Source organism: Oncorhynchus tshawytscha, linkage group LG30 (genome assembly GCF_018296145.1).
Source record: "Oncorhynchus tshawytscha isolate Ot180627B linkage group LG30, Otsh_v2.0, whole genome shotgun sequence".
In the NCBI taxonomy this organism is placed as follows: Eukaryota; Metazoa; Chordata; class Actinopteri; order Salmoniformes; family Salmonidae; genus Oncorhynchus; species Oncorhynchus tshawytscha.
Window position 1 is genome coordinate 33,489,249 of NC_056458.1, and position 22,297 is coordinate 33,511,545.

Below are 22,297 nucleotides of genomic sequence, written 5' to 3' on the forward strand. Positions count from 1 at the left end.
CCATTTCTTCTCTTCCTCTGGTTCGTGTTCATCAGGCACTAAATGGAAGAAAATGAGCTGAACAGGGAGAGGCAACCAGAACATTAAGAAACGTTTGTTTTTGTGTTCTGTTACAAAATGTTTTGCTACCATGTGCCCTAATGAATACGACCCTGTACCATCGAAGCCAATCATTCTTACCACTAAACAGATACTCTACCATGGTAACCACTCAAACACTGACTACATCTCACCCTCTTAGTTTCACTTCCTCCTATGACTGACCATGAAATAGAACTAGGACCATGCCAACTGGACACATACACAGACATGCACGCAGACTCGTACACATACACATGTGCACACACACACATCTCCCTCCCAGCCTCCCTACTGTGTCCTCTCCTAAAATGTGTCCTGTGTGTCATGTCCAGGCTATGAAGGAAGTGTACAGCAGGAACCCCACAGCGAAACTACTGAAGGACATCCAGGAGGCCAAGAAACACATTCCTCTGCTGCAGAGCCAGCTCAGCAAAGCCACAGGCACACCTCAGGTATACACACACATACGTATGTATACCAGGGTTTCCCAAACTCAGTCCTCGAGGCCCCAAGGGGTGCACATTTAGTTTTTTTGTCATAGCACAGCTGATTCAAATAATCAAGCTTAGGAGCACACACAAACACTTTCTCTCATAGACACACAGTCTCTCTTGCTCTCACTGTTTCTCTCACTCTCTCTCATTGTTTCTCTCACTCTCTCTCATTGTTTCTCTCACTCTCTCTCACTGTCTCTCACTCACTCACAGTCTCTCACTCACTCACTGTCTCTCACTCACTCACTGTCTCACTCACTCTCACTGTCTCACTCACTCTCACTGTCTCGCTCTCTCTCGCTGTCTCTCTATCTCTCTCGCTCTCTCTCACTGTCTCTCTCTCTCTGTCCCTCTGTCTCTGTCTCTCTGTCTCTGTCTCTCTTTCTCACACGGTCATTCTCTCTCTCAAGTCAAGGGCTTTATTGAAATGGGACACACACTCTCAAAGGGACAGCCCAGTTACCGTCTGGCCTGTCACATGAATCTGTGTGTTTTCAGGATGGCTCCCTCTCCCACCAGGACGGTGAGGTAGAGGAGGGGGGCATTGAGGCAGCCGATGGAGAGCAGACCCCCTCCTCGCAGGGAGAAAGCAGCAGCGACGGGCCCTGGACCAATAACGCTGTGAGTCAACCTGGCCAACTAGCCTGTCTGTTATTATCACCACCAGATTGTCCTTCCATGACAATTATATGTGAACTGGTATTCTCAACAGAATACCATTGTACTAGAACCAGGGTTGGGGTGTTTTCCATTTCAATTCAGTCAAATCATGAAGAAACTGACATTCCAAGTCCTATTTTCCTCAATGCTTTTGTTTGAGAAAATTGGACTGGAAAGTGTGGAATCAATACCACGATGCCCGTTCAAAATCAGAGACTGGCAAATGTAATATGTGACTGGTGTGTGGGTCTTTTTATGTCAGATGTCTCCCAGTCCCCTCCCTGAGAATCCGTGCCAAAGAGAGACGCCCTGCCACAGCCCAAAGACCACCCCCCGAGAGAGCCTCAACTCCTGCCCCTCGCCTGACACAGAGGACACGGCGGACCTGGTGAGACTCACACACACACACTGTATATTTGTTGTTTGCAATAGCCCAGTTCGTGAGTGTGTGTGTGCATGTGAGTCCCATCATTGCACTAACACCTTGTCTCTCTGTGTGTGTGTGTATGTGAATCAGAACTGTAACTTCCAGTCCAGTATGGGCAGCCCCTTCTCCCGTCTCAACCCCCAGATAATCGGAGCAGAGGACGACTACTTTGACACAGAGCAGGAACAGGTACTGCTAGACAACTGTTTGTCTGTCTGTCTGATTGGCTGACTGAGTATCTCTATACTCTCTCTCTCTATTTCTCTCCTGTCTGTTTCTGTCTCATTTTCTCAATGTCTCTCTCTTACTCAACTTTACCTTTCTGTTGATCTCTCTCTCTCAGATCAACGGTCAGTGTAGTTGTTTTCAGAGTATAGAGCTGCTCAAGTCTCGGCCCGCTCACTTGGCCGCCTTCCTCCATCACGTGGTCTCTCAGTTTGACCCTGCACCTCTGGTAAGTCAACCACACACAGACACACACCAAAACAAAATGCCTGCCTAACAGAGACATACTCTTACACTCATTCACACCATTCATAAAGTACATCCATAGTAGCTACTGCTTGAGCTCTAGGCATGCAACATTACTGTAACTGTCACAAAATTCACAGGTTTTCCTGAAATGTGGGCACATTTTGCAGCCCCTAATGAACGCTGATATTTTCTAATTAGGGTACAGCAGTTACTCGTTAGCTGGTGGTTTGACCCCAGAATGCTTTGGTCAGTAGTTTAGACCTAACTGGCTCTGATTCTCTCCCAGCTATGCTACCTTTATGCTGACCTGTACAAGCAGACCAACTCCAAAGAGACCAGACGGATCTTCATGGATTTCCATACTTTCTTTATGGACCGAGCAGCGGTAAGACACACACTTGTGCACACACATTATGTACAAGCACACATGCATTCACACACACACATATGCGCAAGTAATGGGACACACACACACAAAGAAGACTGTAACTTTTGGCTCAGCTAAAGTATTTTAAATGGGATTTGACATGGGCACACACGGGTATAGAATAGATAGGTGACACCAGTGTGTGTGTCTGTGTCTGGGGCATTGACTACCAACTTTTTAAAACCATCTTGTGAGCGTGTCTGGACAGTTCCTTCACAAGTGGTGTGCTTCTGCTGGAAGAAGTCTGTCTGTTGGGTTTTAATCTCCTTTCAGATAATTAGGATAATTTTAAATGTACACTTTTTATCTGGTGTGGTGGATGAAGGAGAGGAAAGGGTATTGTTGTGGTTGTATTGCAGAAGGTCTCTCTTCTAGCTTTTTGTTTTAGCTGAGAACTCTTTTTTCCCCCTTGCAGAATCTGAAAGTAGCTGTGCCTGAGTCTATGACCTCTGAACTAGGTGAGTTATTACTTACTCCTCTCATGTCTTGTATTAGTTTAGCAACATTTTTAGCAATGCAGTAGTGTATTGTCTAGTGTAATTGATTAGAATGTTTCCAAAAAAGGGAGACTGCTTCAAACTGAGTGTGTGTGTGTTGGCAAACATGCTGTTGTGTGTTCCCAGAGCGGCGGAGACCTGAGCTGATCCCAGAGGAACTGCACAGACCTTACATACAGCTGTTACAGGACACACTGCTACCAGACATCCAGAGGAACCTAGAAGACTTCAGGTCAGACACAAACACACACACACTCAGACAGAAACACTCATACGTACACAGACACACATTCAGACAGAAACACTCACAGACACACAGACACACTCGTACGGTCTCACACACATACCATACACGCACACCACAACCACACACGTGCACAAACTCACACTTCTCAAAGATGATGTGCACATAATGATGCTTTGATGTCATATTTCCTCATGGATTATAAAATTGCAAAATCTTCTCTCTGCCTGTGTGTATCTGTCTGTGCGTGTGTCTGTGTATGTGGTGTGGATCTGTCTGTGTGTGTGTGTGTGTGTGTGTGTGTGTGTGTGTGTGTGTGTGTGTGTGTGTGTGTGTGTGTGTGTGTGTGTGTGTGTGTGTGTGTGTGTGTGTGTGTGTGTGTGCGTGTGTGCGTATGTGTGTGCGTATGTGTGTGCGTATGTGTGTGCGTATGTGTGTGTGTGTGCGTGTGTCTGTGCATCTGTGTGTGAGTGTGTGTCTACAGGCAGAAGCGCAGCATGGGTCTGACCCTCGCAGAAGGGGAGCTGGCTAAGCTGGACACGGAGAGGGTGAGAGACCGCGTGTCGCTGGAGAGAGAACGCTCCTGTTCCGAACACATCATCTCCAAGATAGAGGAGGTTCTGTAAGTCTCTGCAATACATGCACACTAGGTTTGGGCGATATTACGATAACATCATGTATCGACGATGATTGACAGCGATCGTCGATGGTGACGAGAAAGTGATGTGACAGACAATGGTTTAGCCTATTTGAACTTGACTGGTACTGCGCAGTAAAAAACGGAGTGTCTCAGCGCACAACAGGGAAGTACACACGTGACATTCCCAGCAATTTGCCTATTCTTTGCTATAGCCTATTTCAATAAATATGTTATATACAGAATGCAAGAGGAGAATGTAGGTCAGACAGAGCAGATAATTATTTTATTTCACCTTTATTTAACCAGGTAGTTAAGTTGAGAACAAGTTCTCATTTACTGTGACCTGGCCAAGATAAAGCAAAGCAGTTCGACACATATAACAACACAGAGTTACACATGGAGTAAAACAAACATACAGTCAATAATACAGTAGAAAAATAAGTCTATATACAATGTGAGCAAATGAGGTGAGACAAGGGAGGTAAAGGCAATAAATAGGCCATGGTGGCGAAGTAAATACAATATAGCAATTAAAACAGTGGAATGGTAGATTTGACAGTAGATGAGTGTGCAAAGTAGAAATACTGGGGTGCAAAGGAGCAAAATAAATAAATATGTCAGCACTTTTTTTAAAGTTAGTTTTGCGGCATTATCATGGTTGAATAACTGGCTGGGGAGCCCCATTGATTTTATTAGTCAGTAAAACAGATCATTTTCATCTTTGCCCCATGGAAAAATTAGTCAAATTTCACAAAATTAGTTAGCAAAATCTTCTCTCTGACACCATGGCAAAGTGTGTAGAAATGCACAAACTTAACTCTAAAATGTAAAAATGTTCTCTCCACTGTGAAGAGGGGGGGCCACTAAAATGTGTGTGGGAGAGGGGGTGAGTTCAGATTTTTTTGTGGCCCTATCAAAGTTGCTCATCCCTGGACACTCCGCTATCTTTTTGTCTAGCCTATATTCCCTTTCATCTCCATTCGATTGGCTATGAATAAGACTGAAGGCTACGCTTCATTGTTTTATGCAGGGCTTCCTCCATATCAAACAATGAATGTTACAGAGTTACATCTCATTATTTGAATAGCTTAAAAACTTAAGGTTCACTACATGACTAAAAGTATATGGACACCTGCTTGTCGAACATTTAATTCCAAAATTATGGGCATTAATATGGAGTTGGACCCCCTTTGCTGCCATAACAGCCTTCACTCTTCTGGGAAGGCTTTCCACAAGATGTTGTAACATTGCTGCAGGGACTTGCTTCCATTCAGCCACAAGAGCATTAGTGATGTTGGGAGATAAAGCCTAGCTCGCAGTCTTCCAATTCATCCAAAAGGTGTTCGATGGGGTTGAGCTCAGGGCTCTGAGCAGGCCAGTCAAGTTCTTCCACACCGATCAAGACAAACCATTTCTGTATGGACCTCGCTTTGTGCATGGGGGCATTGTCATGGTGAACAGGAAAGGTCCTTCCCCAAACTCTTGCCACAAAGTTGGAAGCAAAAAATCGTCTAGAATGTGATTGTATGCTGTAGCGTTAAGATTTCCCTTCACTCGAGCTAAGGGGCCTAGCCTGATCCATGAAAAGCAGGCCCAGACCATTATTACTCCTCCACCAAACTTTAGAGTTGGCCCTATGCATTCGAGCATCCGCCAAACCCAGATTCCGTCAGACTGCCAGATGGTAAAGCGTGATTCATTTCTCCAGAGAACGCGTTTCCACTGCTCCAGGGTCCAATGGTGGTGAGCTTTACACCATTCCAGCCAAAGCTTGGCATTGCGCATGGTGATCTTAGGCTTGTGTGCGGCTTCTCGGCCATGGAGCCCAATTCATGAAGCTCCCGACAAGCAGTTCTTGTGCTGATGTTTCTTCCAGAGACAGTTTGGAACTCGGTAGTGAGTTTTGCAACCGAGGACAGACAATATTTGCGTGCTACACGCTTCAGCACTCGGTGGTCCCATTCTGGGAGCTTGTGTGGCCTACCACTTCACAGCTGAGCCGTTGTTGCACCTAGGCGAAAAAAGCATGACTTACAGTTTTTTTTTCCTTTATTTAACTAGGCAAGTCAGTTAAGAACAAATTCTTATTGTCAATGACGGTCGAGGAACAGTGGGTTAACTGCCCTTTTCAGGTTCAGAACAACAGATTTTGACCTTGTCAGCTCGGGGATTCAATCTTGCAACCTTGCGGTTACTCGTCCAACGCTCTAACCACTAGGCTTGACCAGGGCAGCGCTAGCAGAGAAGAAATTAGACAAACTAACTTGCTGGAAAAGTGGCATCCCATGACAGTGCCACATTTGAAAGTCACTGAGCTTTTCAGGATGGGCCATTCTACTGCCAATGTTTCCTATGGAGGTTGCATGGCTGTGTGCTCGATTTTATACACCTGTCAGCAATGTGTGACTGAAATAGCCAAATCTATTCATTTGAAGGGATGTACACATACTTTTGACCATGTAGTGTAGCAAGAGAACTAATAATAAGAGAGAACAAACAATATCAATAGCCTATAGAAAAATTTGATTGACAAGTTTCATCAGGTTTAAGGTTATTATGAAAGAAATTATCCATGCGGGAAAATTATAGTATTCTTTTAAGAGGGAAATAAAACAATTATTATCCAGTTCTGAAGACTATAAACTGCTTCTATCCAGCCCATGATGTAGTCCTATAACCTAGCTCACTATGGTAAGACAGCCTGTTCCTCAACAGACAGTCACTGCTCCATCGTGTGTGCTGCCTCATCAGACACACACACACAAACCAGCATCATCAAGATGATTGAGTGATAACACGACACGAGTCAGGTCTCTGTTTTCCACTTCGAGATAGGAGACAGGAGGCAAGTGTAGTGTACGATGCATGTTCTTTCTCTCTCGTTCTCTCTCTTGCACACACACACATTATTTGTCACTCACGTACACACACATGCCATTACAATCACAGGAAGATGATGTTATCAGCGCCATAAGAATGATCTACTCTGGTAATGTTATAAGTTGTAGGTTAGAGGTGAAAGGAGTGTTGGGTCATTCAACCTCAAAAAGCACAAGAAATAAGGTTTTAACACCCAACAACACTGTTTCTGTAACAGATACAAATAACTTTTCTGAAACATTATTTTGTTGAAATATAATTGGGTCTCTGAGAAATCAAGCTGATCGATTGCACCCAAATTGGCTATTTTAATTTACAGGATTCAGATAATATTTAATAAGTATAATGAGGAAGAAATTAGGAAGGCCCAAAAAATTGGCAAAAGCCACAAATGATTTTAGGGGAATATCCTGATAGACGAAGTACATAATACAAAAATAAAAAGAACTTTGTTTAAACTTGGGAACTGACTTGCTGCGCAGCCTGCTCAACTTGGATGCCAGTGAGTTTTACACAGGAGCGGGAGAGAGAGAGAGTAGCAATACAGACTCCTGCTAGTTAGACAAATGTATAGATTTCATAGGTTATCTGTCATCCCATCTGGTAGTGCCTGTCTTGACTGCATCAAATGGATGTAAAGATGCTAGCTAAGATATCCAGCTATGTTAGCCAGCTACCTCGCTAGCTATCTAGGCTAAAAGTAATTGAGCCTACTTTTCTGCACTTCCTGTCTTTGTCTACAACGATTCCATTCAGATTAAATCAAATCAAATGTATTTATATAGCCTTTCTTACATCAGCTGATATCTCAAAGTGCTGTACAGCAACCCAGCCTAAAACCCCAAACAGCAAGCAATGCAGGTGTAGAAGCACGGTGGCTAGGAAAAACTCCCTAGAAAGGCCAAAACCTAGGAAGAAACCTAGAGAGGAACCAGGCTATGAGGGGTGGCCAGTCCTCTTCTGGCTGTGCCGGGTGGAGATTATAACAGAACATGGCCAAGATGTTCAAATGTTCATACATGACCAGCATGGTGAAATAATAATAATCACAGTAGTTGTCGAGGGTGCAACAAGTCAGCACCTCAGGTGTAAATGTCAGTTGGCTTTTCATAGCCGATCATTCAGAGTATCTCTACCGCTTCTTCTGTCTCTAGAGAGTTGAAAACAGCAGGTCTGGGACAGGTGCCACAGGCAGAACAGTTGAAACTGGAGCAGCAGCACGGCCAGGTGGACTGGGGACAGCAAGGAGTTATCATGCCAGGTAGTCCTGAGGCATGGTCCTAGGGCTCAGGTCCTCCGAGAGAGAGAAAGAGCGAGAGAAAGAGAGAATTAGAGAGAGCATACTTAAATTCACACAGGACACCGGATAAGACAGGAGAAGTACTCCAGATATAACAGACTGACCCTAGCCCCCCGACACATAAACTACTGCAGCATAAATACTGGAGGCTGAGACAGGTGGGATAAGGAGACACTGTGTGGCCCCATCCGATGATACCCCCAGACAGGGCCATACAGGCAGGATATAACCCCACCCACTTTGCCAAAGCACAGCCCCCAGACCACTAGAGGGATATCTTCAACCACCAACTTACCATCCTGAGACAAGGCCGAGTATAGCCCAAAAAGATCTCCGCCACGGCACAACCCAAGGGGGAGCGCCAACCCAGACATGAAGATCACGTCAGTGACTCAACCCACTCAAGTGACGCACCCCTCCCAGGGACGGCATCGAAGAGCACCAGTAAGCCAGTGACTCAGCCCCTGTAATAGGGTTAGAGGCAGAGAATCCCAGTGGAGAGAGGGGAACCGGCCAGGCAAAGACAGCAAGGACGGTTCGTTGCTCCAGAGCCTTTCCGTTCACCTTCACATTCCTGGACCAGACTACACTCAATCATATGACCTACTGAAGAGATGAGTCTTCAGTAAAAACTTAAAGGTTGAGACCGAGTCTGCGTCTCTCACATGGGTAGGCAGACCATTCCATAAAAATGGAGCTCTATAGGAGAAAGCCCTGCCTCCAGCTGTTTGCTTAGAAATTTGAGGGACAATTAGGAGGCCTGCGTCTTGTGACCGTAGCGTATGTGTAGGTATTTACGGCAGGACCAAATTGGAAAGAAGGGTTGGAGCAAGCCCATGTAATGCTTTGTAGGTTAGCAGTAAAACCTTGTAATCAGCCCTTGCCTTAACAGGAAGCCATTGTAGGGAGGCTAGCACTGGAGTAATATTATCACATTTTTTGGTTCTAGTTTAAGATTCTAACAGCCGTATTTAGCACTAACTGAAGTTTATTTAGTGCTTTATCCGGGTAGCTGGAACGTAGAGCATTGCAGTAATCTAACCTAGAAGTAACAAAAGCATGGATTAATTTTTCTGCATCAATTTTGGACAGAAAGTTTCTGATTTTTGCAATGTTATGTAGATGGAAAAAAAGCTGTCCTTGAAACAGTCTTGATATGTTTGTCAAAAGAGAGATCAGGGTCCAGAGTAACACTGAGGTCCTTCCCAGTTTTATTTGAGACGACTGTACAACCATCAAGATTAATTGTCAGATTCAACAGATGATCTCTTTGTTTCTTGAGACCTAGAACAAGCATCTCTGTTTTGTCCGAGTTTAAAAGTAGAAAGTTTGCAGCCATCCACTTCCTTATGTCTGAAACACAGGCTTCCAGCGAGGGCAATTTTGGGGCTTCACCATGTTTCATTGAAATGTACAGCTGTGTGTCATCTGCATAGCAGTGAAAGTTAACATTATGTTTTCGAATGACATCCCCAAGAGGTAAAATATATAGTGAAAACAATAGTGCTCCTAAAACTGAACCTTGAGGAACCCCCGAAATTTACAGTTGAATTGTCAGAGGACAAACAATTCACAGAGACAAACTGGTCTTTCCGACAGATAAGATCTAAGCCAGGCCAGATCTTGTCCGTGTAGACCAATTTGGGTTTCCAATCTCTCCAAAAGAATGTGGTGATCGATGGTATCAAAAGCAGCATTAAGGTCTAGAAGCACAAGAACAGATGCAGAGCCTCGGTCTGACACCATTAAAAGGTAATTTTACCACCTTCACAAGTGCAGTCTCAGTGCTATGATGGGGTCTAAAACCAGACTGAAGCGTTTCGTATACATTGTTTGTCTTCAGGAAGGCAGTGAGTTGCTGTGCAACAGCTTTTTCAAAAAAAAATTGAGAGGAATGGAAGATTCGATATAGGCCAATAGTTTTTTATATTTTCTGGGTCAAGGTTTGGCTTTTTCAAGAGAGGCTTTATTACTACCACTTTTAGTGAGTTTGGTACACATCCGGTGGATAGAGAGCCGTTTATTATGTTCAACATAGGAGGGCCAAGCACAGGAAGCATCTCTTTCAGTAGTGTAGTTGGAATAGGGTCCAGTATGCAGCTTGAAGGTTTAGAGGCCATGATTATTTTCATCATTGTATCAAGAGATATAGTACTAAAACACTTGAGTGCCTCTCTTGATCCTAGGTCCTGGCAGAGTTGTGCAGCCTCAGGACAACTGAGCTTTGGAGGAATACGCAGATTTAAAGAGGAGTCCGTAATTTGCTTTCTAATGACCATGATCTTTTTCTCAAAGAAGTTCATGAATTTATTACTGCTGAAGTGAAAGCCATCCTCCCTTGGGGAATACGGCTTTTTAGTTAGGTTTGCGACAGTATCAAAAATATATTTCGGAATGTTCTTATTTTCCTCAATTAAGTTGGAAAAATAGGATGATCGAGCAGCAGTGAGGACTCTTCGATATTGCATGGTACCAACTTTCCAAGCTAGTCGGAAGACTTCCAGTTTGGTGTGGCGCCATTTCCGTTCCAATTTTCTGGAAGCTTGCTTCAGAGCTCAGGTATTTTCTTTATACCAGGGAGCTAGTTTCTTATGAGAAATGTTTTTAGTTTTTAGGGGTGCAACTGCATCTAGGGTATTGCGCAAGGTTAAATTGAGTTCCTCAGTTAGGTGGATAACTAATTTTTGTCCTCTGGTGTCCTTGGGTGGACAGAGGGAGTCTGGAAGGACATCAAGGAATCTTTGTGTTGTGAATTTATAGCACGACTTTTGATGCTCCTTGGTTGGGGTCTGAGCAGATTATTTGTTGCGATTGCAAATGTAATAAAATGGTGGTCCGATAGTCCGGGATTATGAGGAAAAACATTAAGATCCACAACATTTATTCCATGGGACAAAACTAGGTCCAGAGTATGACTGTGACAGTGAGTAGGTCCAGAGACATGTTGGACAAAACCCACTGAGTCGATGATGCCGCCGAAAGCCTTTTGGAGTGGGTCTGTGGACTTTTCCATGTGAATATTAAAATCACCAAAAATGTTAATATTATCTGCTATGACTACAAGGTACGATAGGAATTCAGGGAACTCAGTGAGGAACGCTGTATATGGCCCAGGAGGCCTGTAAACAGTAGCTATAAAAAGTGATTGAGTAGGCTGCATAGATTTCATGACTAGAAGCTCAAAAGATGAAAACTTAGGGTTTTTTTGTAAATTGAAATTTGCTATCGTAAATGTTAGCAACACCTCCTCCTTTGCGGGATGCATGGGGGATCTGGTCACTATTGTAACCAGGAGATGAGGCCTCATTTAACACAGTAAATTCATCAGGCTTAAGCCATGTTTCAGTCAGGCCAATCACATCAAGATTGGCCTGATAGGCTGTTAAACAACAGCCTACCTGATAGTTTCTTTTAGTTATAGCTTTCTCCATCTCATTTAACTAACTTAATACTGTAATTGGCCAGCAGCATACCACCCTGCATCCCACTGCTGGCTTGCTTCTGAAGCTGAGCAGGGTTGGTCCTGGATTGGAGACTAGATGCTGCTGGAAGTGGTGTTGGAGGGACAGAAGGAGGCACTCTTTTTCCTCTGGTCTAAAAACATAAAAAATTGCCCTGTGTTGGGTGCCATCTTTTGGATGGGATGTTAAATAGGTCACTAAAGATCCCATGGCACTTTTCGTAAGAGTAGGGGTGTTAACCCAGGTGTCCTGGCTAAAATTCCCAAACTGGCCCTCATACCATCATGGCCACTTAATCATCCCCAGCTTCCAATCGGCTCATTCATCCCCCTCCTCTCCCCTGTAACTATTCCCCAGGTCGTTGCTGTAAATGAGAATGTGTTTTCAGTCAACCTACCTGGTAAAATAAGGGTTAAATAAAAAGTAATTGTAATTCCATGTTGCATTGATTAGAGATCTCCCACATTGCTTAGTACACATGGAGCCACTGACTGTAGACAGTGCCATTTTGAATGGCCGACAATAACAACAAACATGTGAAGCCTGTGTAGGCTACTATGCTATGTCATTTTATGGGGCACACATCATACAAATGAATTGAAACGTTTTTTTTTTATTGAATTAATAATGTCTAATGTCATGGTATGTCCTTGTGTGTAGCAATGTCACATACTTAATTTAGACAAATACTTGTCCTTGTTGAAATAGACTTATGATTAAAAAGAAATCTGAATACTCTCGCAATTATTCGAAATCTAACGTCTGTTGGGATATTAAAATATAAGAATAACTGTGCGGTCCCTAGGTGTCATGGCTTACTGAAATTACATGGAACCACTCTGTTGTTCCAGTTACCGTGTTTGTGGAGCCACATACACATGCCATTTCTGGGAATTATTTCCAGGTCAGTGAGTGCTTGCGTGTCTCCGCTCTCTGGGCCTCAAACACGCCAAACTGTACAGATTACAGGGATTAAGAGAGATACAAGTTAGATATTATCGCTCTCTCTCTCAAACACACAGACACAGACAGACAGACATACAAAGACAGATGACAGAGACAGACAGAGACACACACTCGTAATTTCAAGACCACTGATATCATCTCACTCTCCCAAGACCGTCTCTCTTACCTGCACTCACCTGTTTAGTGTTGATGCCAGTGTGAAGGTTTAAGCCGTTCCGGGATAGACTGTAGCTACTAGTTACCAATGTTTTGACATGTGCAAGCACATGCAGATTTTGGCCTTTTGAAATTGCCTTGTGAATATTTTGGGCCTTTTAGAGTTTTTTGATAACAGAAAAAAACCTAAGCATCACAGAGATCCTACATTATTCTACACTGAGCAAAAAAATAACAACATGTAAAGTGTTGGTTTCATAACCTGAAATAAAAGATACCAGAATTGTTCCATATGCACAAAAAGCTTATTCCCTGTTAGTGAGCACTTCTCCTTTGCCAAGATAATCAATGCACCTGACAGGTGTGGCATATCAATACGCTGATTAAATAACATGATCATTACACAGGTGCACCTTGTGTTGGGGACAATAAAAGGCCACTCTAAAATGTGCAGGTTTGTCACACAACACCATGCTACAGATGTCTCAAGTTCTGAGGGAGCGTACAATTGGTATGCTGACTGCATGAATGTCTACCAAAGCTGTTGCCAGAGAATTCATTGATCATTTCTCTACCATAAGCCGCCTTCAATGTTGTTTTAGAGAATTTCGCAGTAACACCCCCTCACAACTGCAGACCATGTGTATAGCGTTGTGTGGGTGAGCGGTTTGCTGATGTCAACGTTGTGAACAGAATGCCCCATTGCAGCGGTGGGGTTATGGTATGAGCAGGCATAAATTTACGGACAATGAACACAAATGTATTTTATCTATGGCAATTTGAATGCACAGAGATACCGTGACGAGATCCAATGTGTAGCACCAACTTCACAGAACTGCATTACCATTATACAAGCAGACTACACATTTGTCTATTTGAAGTAGAAGTGAAACTGCTTATTGTTGTGTGTGTGCATGTGCGCGCGCTTACACGTGTGTGTGTCACTTAACCCTATTATTTGTTTCTCTTCTTCCAGGCTGACGTCACAGCCCACAGAAGAGGAGAAGTGGTAAGGGGGGATTTTTTATCTAAAGCAGGGGTTGGCAACTAGATTTTTGTCAGTGGATGGTTGGGGGGGAGGCAACATAATTATAATAATTTGTACACTGCATATTGGCCACAACTAAGCTCAATAGGAGATTGTATTTGAAAATGATTATTTCGTACCTGAGATACAGATTTCCTGTTTTGCTTGAGGGCCCCAAAAATTCCCTGCGGACCACCTGTTGCCGACCCCTGATGTTAAAGTAACTAACCACCCTAATGTCAGAATTTGACGAGGATAGGTCTGTTCTCATACTAGAGTTTAGAACATTTGCTGGGGAAGTAGCGTGTTGATTGTTGAATGAATTCAAGTGAGTGTGTGTGGTCACACAGTGGTTGTGTATGAGTTCAATTACTTGTGAAGGTCGAGGTGAAACACCCACACTATCTGGGCCTGTATTCACATAACCTGTCGGAGTAGGAGTGCTGATCTAAGATCATTTCCCCTTTTGGTTGATGTTTATTATTATATTCACAGGGGGGACCTGATCCTAGATCACCACACCTACTATCAGATGCTTTGTGTATACAGTCCTGATCGGAAGTCCACGCGTATTGGAATTATGTTCTCTTGGTTTAATACTCTAAACCATTTCTTTCCACTATTTTCAGTCGCATGTAGTTAGCACACAGATTATATGATAGTGGTTCATATCCCATATGGCTAACCGGCGTTCTGTTCTGACTAAGGGGTCTTCTTCTCTGTGCTAGGACAGATGGTGTGTGCGTGCGTGCATGCACAATGTTGTGTGGTCTATTTGGGGAATGGCTCATGTTGTGGCTGCATATTTCTAATATGTGAATTCCATCAGCATGTTGTTTCTATCCATGCTGTGAGAAGAGCTGTTGAAGTGACATGGGACACATATTCAGTAACCTAACTGGCACCCTATTCTCTATATTATGCACTATTATGCACTACCAAATTGGGTGCCATTTAGGACGCATCGTGTCTGCCATTACGTCATAGCGTAATGACTTGCCTAGTTAACTAAAAGGTTAAATACAAGTTTTAAAAAGTGTCATCTGCCTCCATCTGTTGGAGATCTGTGGTACTACACACTTTGAGTTGTGCCAGGGTGGTGTTCATTAGTACCAAATGGTAGAAAACAGACCGATGTGGGGAGGGACTACCTGGTCTTGTGAAAAAAATATTTTTGTTTTTAGTTGCAAAATGTTTTCCTTTACACACCCTAATTAACACGACCCTGTTCTGATAATATGAATGGAATAGGGCGATTAGTAAAAACTGATTAGGTCAGTTTCCTAACCTTTTCATTCGATTTTCCTCACATGTGCCTCTAGTGATTGATAACATGTGTCCTATTAGAATTACTGTTTTCAAAGAGCCTTGGGAGACATTTATGTATCATGACTTAACTGTTTTTCTAAGTATAATAATATCATCAATATGATGATTTAAATGATTTTATAAAGTGGGCTGTACTGGGTTAATGGTAATATAAACAATTAATAAATAGTGTATTGTGTTGCAGCACTACTATGCAGTATGTCATCCTCACCTATATGAAACACCTGGGGGTGAAAGTAAAGGAACCACGTAGCCTAGAGCCCAAACGAGTCCGCATCAACTTCCTGCCCAAGATCAAGGTACAACACACACACACACATACTGTACACAACCAGCTTGATGCATCAATGATGTATTTGAGCACAATACCGGGGTCTTTTACAGTTTGTAGGAATTCTAATTTAACGTAGCATAAATTATTCAGTTTCTTCACACAGCGGCACCGTTTTACTTCTTAGTATGAGTTTTTTCTTGGTAACATAGTGTCTCACTTGTTAGCAGCTTTCCAGGGTAGCGTTCAGTAGGGAACCATATTGTGCAACTTCCAGATAAAAATAGCATAAAACAAACATGCCTCATTGACATGTAGAATATGTATAATAAGGAATCACGGCAGCTCTATTCATGACATGTCTATCTTCAACGTTCTACAACATTTGCCTACTGAAAGTGACCCCGTTTTAAATTCTCTGACTGGGCAGTTTGTATGTGTTTTGTTCGGTGGAGCAGAAGAGCATCAAACCTGAGAAAGAGGGGGAGGAGAAGGTGAAGAAGCCTCGCTTTCCCAGCATCCTCGGCCCTCCTCGGCGGCCCAGCCGCGTGGACTCAGCTTCAAGTAAGTGTGGAAGAGTACAAATGGACGTAGTACACTTAACAGTTCCCTCCTAGTGTGCCAGTGTGGAACGCAAAACAAAACGGGAATGGTTAGTTTGAGATGTGTAACAGGCTCTGTAGTGACACTGTTTTATATACAACAATAACAACGCACATCCCTATGTGCCAATATCCACACTAGCATTTACCTAATATGCATGTCCAATACATCACCAGTAGTATGCAGGTGTGGATATTTGAACTTAGTTCAAGGGAATGTATAGCCCTGGTATTGCACTGAGGACAGAAGCTAGTGGTGTTGTGTTCAGGCTCAGACACATTACATCTCACATCCAGTTCTGTAAGGAGATTGTGGACTTCCGCAACAGGAAGTGCCTGTCTGGAGTTGTGTGGGCCAGCTCCCCATTACGTTGTGCTGCTCCCTCCATAGATATACACATATTAGACTTACACACACACTCATTTACATGTTCAAAGAGCCTTGGGAGACATTTATGTATCATGACTAAAACATTTTTACAAGTATAATAAGTATTGCACTTAATCAGTGTGATGATTTACATTTTTTTATGATTTCATATTGAGATAAATACATCTGTACTTCCATACTGCTCCTTTTCATTTGATCAGATGTCCATTTAGAAATCAGGAAGATATGGACCATTTTGTCATAACATTGCTACTTTGCCGTTCTCAACCAATTGGCCAATCTAGTAGATCTAGTTGATCTATATCTGTATTGTATCAGCCAAGCCACTGTGGTTTGTCTCAAGCCCCCTCCCTCTTCATAGCTGCTGCTCCTTCTTTCTCCCTGAGCTCTGGGTTTGGAGATAGTGTGGCTGTGCATGGCTGTGTGAGCTACTGACTCTCGTTTGGCTTATATCTGTGTGTGTAGTCAGTAAGGCCATGGAGTTGAACAAGCATCGGGGCCCCCAGAAGCAGCTCTCCCAGCCCGCCCTCAGCGTCTTCGAGCAACCAGAATTCTCGGCAGGCGGCATCCGTGCCCGCAGCCAATTCAGCGATCCAGGCTCTGACGCGGCCACCCACCCCTTGGCCTACATCGCACCGCCCCCCCACAGTGCCCCAGCCAGCCAGGGCTCCGACCCGACGGGACGCGACTCTGACTCGGGTAAGGACCCGTCCTCTCTCCCCCAACCTATGCCTTTCCTCCTTACTGTTTCTTCATATCTGCCTTTTCCTCTCCACTTATCTCAAATAATGATAGAAGGTAAAGAATTGTGTCATACAGTATAGCGCTTTAGTGCTTTTCCAAATACTCAAATAGCTATATATTTGAGGGGTGGACTCACCTCATTCAGTATTACCAATTCTCTTTTCTCACTCTCTCTCGCTCTCTCTTTCTGTCTTCATGTTTTCCCTCCAAGCTGGCTTCCTCGCTTTCTTTCCTCCCCACGTTGTCTGTTTGCTTTTGTTCTGTCATCCACTTCCCTCCTCTCAGACATGTTTTCTCCTTGGCTTTTGTTGTCAGGACTCTTTTACACTGGCTTAGCCCGGCTTACAGTGGCCCAGCCTTCTGGAACACAATTGCTTTCTTTGGCTTTTTCTTGTTTATTCCTAATTGGGGGAAGGCCTTGTTTTCAGAACGTCGTCTAGGCTTTGTCTGCATATGATCTGTCGAAACGACCCCTCTCTATTTTCTTTTTGAAACATCTGCTGTGTGTAGTGCAGATATTATTTTTGCACTGCTTTTAGACTATAGCGTATCTCTAGTCTTGAGCTTGTTCCACCGCACGATAAGACAACTGTTGACTTACGCACTTCTCTTCCATGGAGATCTTGTTTGACCTTCAGAATGAAGAAACTTACGTGAGCCTTCGCCATATTGCTTAGGACCATATTGGCTCTGGTTGGACGTAGAATATAACTTTATTAATTCACATGGAGAGGGACATTCACCCTGCTAAAATGTCATTGAACTTCATTAATCCACCTGGAGAAGGAGATAAGCCTTGGTAGAATTGAATGGAACATTATTAATCCACCTGGAGAGGGACATTAGCCCATTAACCTTGGATTGTTCTAATGTAAGAGCCTGCCTCTGGGGTCATATGTATCAAGTGTCTTAGAGTAGAAATGCTGATTTAGGATCGGTCTTGTCTTTTAGATCACAACGAAAATAAGATTACATGGACAATGGGGACCTGATCATAGATCAGCACTCCTACTCTGAGATACTTTTTACTTACAACCCCAGACCTCTCCTCCTATTTTGTTCTCTCCTCTCCAGGACTCACTCCCTCCTCTGCCCTGCCCAGACTGAGCACCGACGGGCTCCACTCGGGCGACACCCTGGACGGGATGGTCCACCTAACCAGCACCCACTTTGACTTCAGCCCTTGCACCCTGGACCAATTACAGGAGGAGGAGCGTGAAAGTGACAGGTAAGGGCGGGAACAAATTCATGGTCTCAGGGGTCAGATTCGAACCCATGCAGACTCTGTTAGACCACACAGGCCACAGAGGCGATACACTTTGATAGTGTACCTCTTGTTATAACAATCTTCAGTGGAATATACACAGCTAGGTGTTGATTAGACTTTGCTAAATATACAACTTAATATGAAGCGGGTGTATAAACATAGGGGTGTGGAATCATGGCCAGTGGCCCTTCCTAGACAGTTGAAGTTATAAACTTCTGGCGCCGACAGAGATGGCCGCCTCGCTTCGCGTTCTCAGGAAACTATGCAGTATTTTGTTTTTTTATGTATTATTTCTTACATTGTTACCCCAGGAAATCTTAAGTTTTTATTACATACAGCCTGAAGGAATTATTGGATATAAGAGCAACGTCAACTCACCAACATTATGACCAGGAATACGACTTTCCAGAAGCGGATCCTCTGTTTGGTCCACCACCCAGGACAATGGATCGGATCCCAGCCGGCGACCCAAAACAACTGCGCCGCAGAAGGGGCAGACGGAGTGGTCTTCAGGTCAGGCTCCGTAGATGGGCACATCACGCACCGCTCCCGAATATACTACTCGCCAATGTCCAGTCTCTTGACAACAAGGTAGACGAAATCCGAGCATGGGTTGCCTTCCATAGAGACATCAGAGATTGTAATATTCTCTGTTTCACGGAAACATGGCTTTCCCGGGATACGTTATCAGAGTCGGTACAACCACCTGATTTCTTCACGCATCGCGCCGACAGAAACAAACATCTCTCTGGTAAGAAGAATGGCGGGGGATGCCTTATGATTAACAAGACGTGGTGTGATCATAACAACATACAAGTCACTTTGTTCACCTGACCTAGAATTCCTTACAATCAAATGTCGACCTCATTATCTACCAAGAGAATTCTCTTCGATTAGAATCACAGTCATGTATATCCCCCCCAAGCAGACACATCAACGGCCCTGAACAAACTTCATTGGACTCTATGTAAACTGGAAACCACATATCCTGAGGTTGCATTTATTGTAGCTGGGGATTTTAGCAAGGCTAATCTGAAAACAAGGCTCCCTAAATTGTATCAGCATATCGAATGCGCGACCCAGGCTGGCAAAACCCTGGATCATTGTTATTCAAATTTCCGAGACGCATACAAAGCCCTCCCCCGGAAAATCTGACCACGACTCCATTTTGTTGCTCCCAGCCTATAGACAGAAACTAAAACAGGAAACGGCCGTGCTCAGGTCTGTTCAACGCTGGTCCGACTAATCGGGTTCCACGCTTCAAGATTGCTTCGATCACGTGGACTGAGATATGTTCCACATAGCGTCAGACAATAACATTGATGAATACGCTGATTCCGTGAGTCGCAATTCAATGGACTACAATCACGGACTACAAAAAGAAAACCAGCCTCGTCGTGGACCACGATGTCTTGCTCCCAGGCAATCTAAACAAATTCTTTGCTCGCTTTGAGGACAATACAGTGCCACCGACAGGGCCAGCTTCCAAAATCTGTGGGCTCTCCTTCACTGCAGCCAACATGAGTAAAACATTTAAACGTGTTCACCCTCGCAAGGCTGCCGACCCAGATGGCATCCCTAGCCGCGTCCTCAGAGCATGCACAGACCAGCTGGCTGGTGTGTTTACGGACATATTCAATCAACCCTTATCCCAGTCTGCTGTTCCCACATGCTTCAAGAGGGCAACCATTGTTCCTGTTCCCAAGAAAGCTAAGGTAACTGAGCTAAATGACTATCGCCCTGTAGCACTCACTTCCGTCATCATGTAGTGCTTTGAGAGACTAGTCAAGGACCATATCACCTCCACCCTACCTGACACCCTAGACCCACTCCAATTTGCTTACTGCCCCAATAGGTCCACAGACAACGCAATCGCAATCACACTGCACACTGCCCTAACCCACCTGGACAAGAGGAATACCTATGTGAGAATGCAGTTCATTGACTACTCCGAATTTAACACCATAGTACCCTCCAAACTCGTCATTAAGCTCGAGACCCTGGGTTTCGACCCCGCCCTGTGCAACTGGGTCCTGGACTTCCTGACGGGCCGACCCCCAGGTGGTGAGGGTAAGAAACAACATCTCCACCCTGCTGAGCCTCAACACTGGGGCCCCACAAGGGTGCCTTCTCAGCCCTCTCCTGTACTCCCTGTTCCCCCATGACTGCGTGGCCATGCACGCCTCCAACTCAATCATCAAGTTTAAAGACGACACTACAGTGGTAGGCTTGATTACCAACAATGATGAAACGGCCTACAGGGAGGAGGTGAGGGCCCTCAGAGTGTGGTGTCAGGAAAATAACCTCACACTCAATGTCAACAAAACAAAGGAGATGATCGTGGACTTCAGGAAACAGCAGAGGGAGCAGCCCACTATCCACATCGACGGAACAGTAGTGGAGAAGGTGGAAAGTTTTAAGTTCCTCCACTGCCTGTTCACCCCGCTATCATCCAGAAGGCGAGGTCAGTACAGGTGCATCAAAGCTGGGACCGAGAGACTGAAAAACAGCTTCTATCTCAAGGCCATCAGACTGTAAAACAGCCATCACTAACATTGAGTGGCTGCTGCCAACATACTGACTCATCTCTAGCCACTTTAATAATTAAAAATTGGATGTAATAAATGTATCACTAGCCACTTTAAACAATGCCAGTTTATATAATATTTACATACCCTACATTACTCATCTCATATGTATATACTGTACTCTATACCATCTACTGCATCTTGCGTATGCCGTTCAGCCATCGCTCATCCATATATTTTTATGTACATATTCTTATTCATTTCTTTACACTTGTGTGTATAAGGTAGTTGTTGTGAAATTGTTAGATATTACTGCATGGTCGGAACTAGAAGCACAAGCATTTCGCTACACTCACATTAACATCTGCTGACCATGTGTATGTGACAAATAAAATTTGATTTGACCTAATTCAGGCTGTGGCCATTGTCGTTCTAAATTCAAGCTACGAGACCATTGAGGACAATTGACTTAATCAACCTATTTTACATGAATTTGTTCAGCAAGCGTTTTAAAACTAAACTATGAGGTAAGCAAGAACATTCATCGATGTACACTCAGTGTACAAAACGTTAGGAACACCTTCCTATTATTGAGTTGCACCCTTTTGTGCCCTCAGAACAATTCAATTGGGGCATGGACTCTACAAGGTGTTGAAAGCGTTCCACAGGGATGCTGGCCCATGTTGACTCCAATGCTTTCCACAGTTGTGTCAAGTTGGCTGGATGTCCTTTGGGTGGTGGATCATTCTTGATACACTCTGGAAACTTTTGAGCATGAAAGACCTAGCAGCATTGCAGTTCTACACTCAAACCGTTGCGCTTGGCACCTATTACCATACCCCGTTCAAAGGCACTAAAATCTTTTGTCTCGCCCATTCACCCTCTGAATAGCACATACAAACAATCCATGTCTCAATTGTCTCAAGGCTTAAAAATCCTTCTTTAACTTGTCTCCTCCTCTTCATCTACACTGATTGAAGTGCATTTAACAAGTGACATCAATAAGGGATCATAGCTTCACCTGGATTCACCTGGTCAGTCTGTGTCATGAAAAGAGCAGGTGTTCTTAATGTTTTGTACAGTCAGTGTATTCTACAATCGGTGGATAAAAAGGGAATGAAACAGTTATTGTATGATTATCATTTATGATAATCTCTGTGCTTGCAGCAGCGTTTACCCCCCCCCCCTCAAAAATACTATTGTTTACATAGTGACGTTATAGTGACTATGATAGGCTGATTGACTTGGTAACAGCACCTCTCCATGTAATGTGCTAGTAATATACAGCATAGAAATACAGAGGGCAGATCTGCTGTAATCAAATGTGATGGTTTCAGCAATACATAGTGAATATTCTAATCTGCTCAAGGGTTGAGATACTCTGATATATACCATCCCTTCACCTCAAAGGGCTTATTTAATCCGAGTCAG

General features: G+C 43.8%; 1 protein-coding gene across 2 annotated transcripts in view; it reads left to right on the forward strand.

Moving 5' to 3' along the window:
• The window catches only part of arhgef12b (Rho guanine nucleotide exchange factor (GEF) 12b), a 113,840-nt gene that overhangs the window by 73,557 nt on the left and 17,986 nt on the right, over positions 1-22,297 (forward strand). For both annotated transcript variants that reach the window (XM_024393629.2, XM_024393630.2), the window contains 14 exons: positions 414-533; positions 1,074-1,196; positions 1,498-1,623; positions 1,753-1,851; positions 2,006-2,116; positions 2,423-2,521; positions 2,979-3,021; positions 3,187-3,292; positions 3,789-3,926; positions 13,684-13,716; positions 15,248-15,362; positions 15,793-15,898; positions 16,793-17,026; positions 18,146-18,299. In XM_024393629.2, the coding sequence (XP_024249397.2) occupies positions 414-533; positions 1,074-1,196; positions 1,498-1,623; positions 1,753-1,851; positions 2,006-2,116; positions 2,423-2,521; positions 2,979-3,021; positions 3,187-3,292; positions 3,789-3,926; positions 13,684-13,716; positions 15,248-15,362; positions 15,793-15,898; positions 16,793-17,026; positions 18,146-18,299 (1,607 nt within the window). The remainder of the gene's footprint in view (positions 1-413; positions 534-1,073; positions 1,197-1,497; positions 1,624-1,752; positions 1,852-2,005; positions 2,117-2,422; positions 2,522-2,978; positions 3,022-3,186; positions 3,293-3,788; positions 3,927-13,683; positions 13,717-15,247; positions 15,363-15,792; positions 15,899-16,792; positions 17,027-18,145; positions 18,300-22,297) is intronic.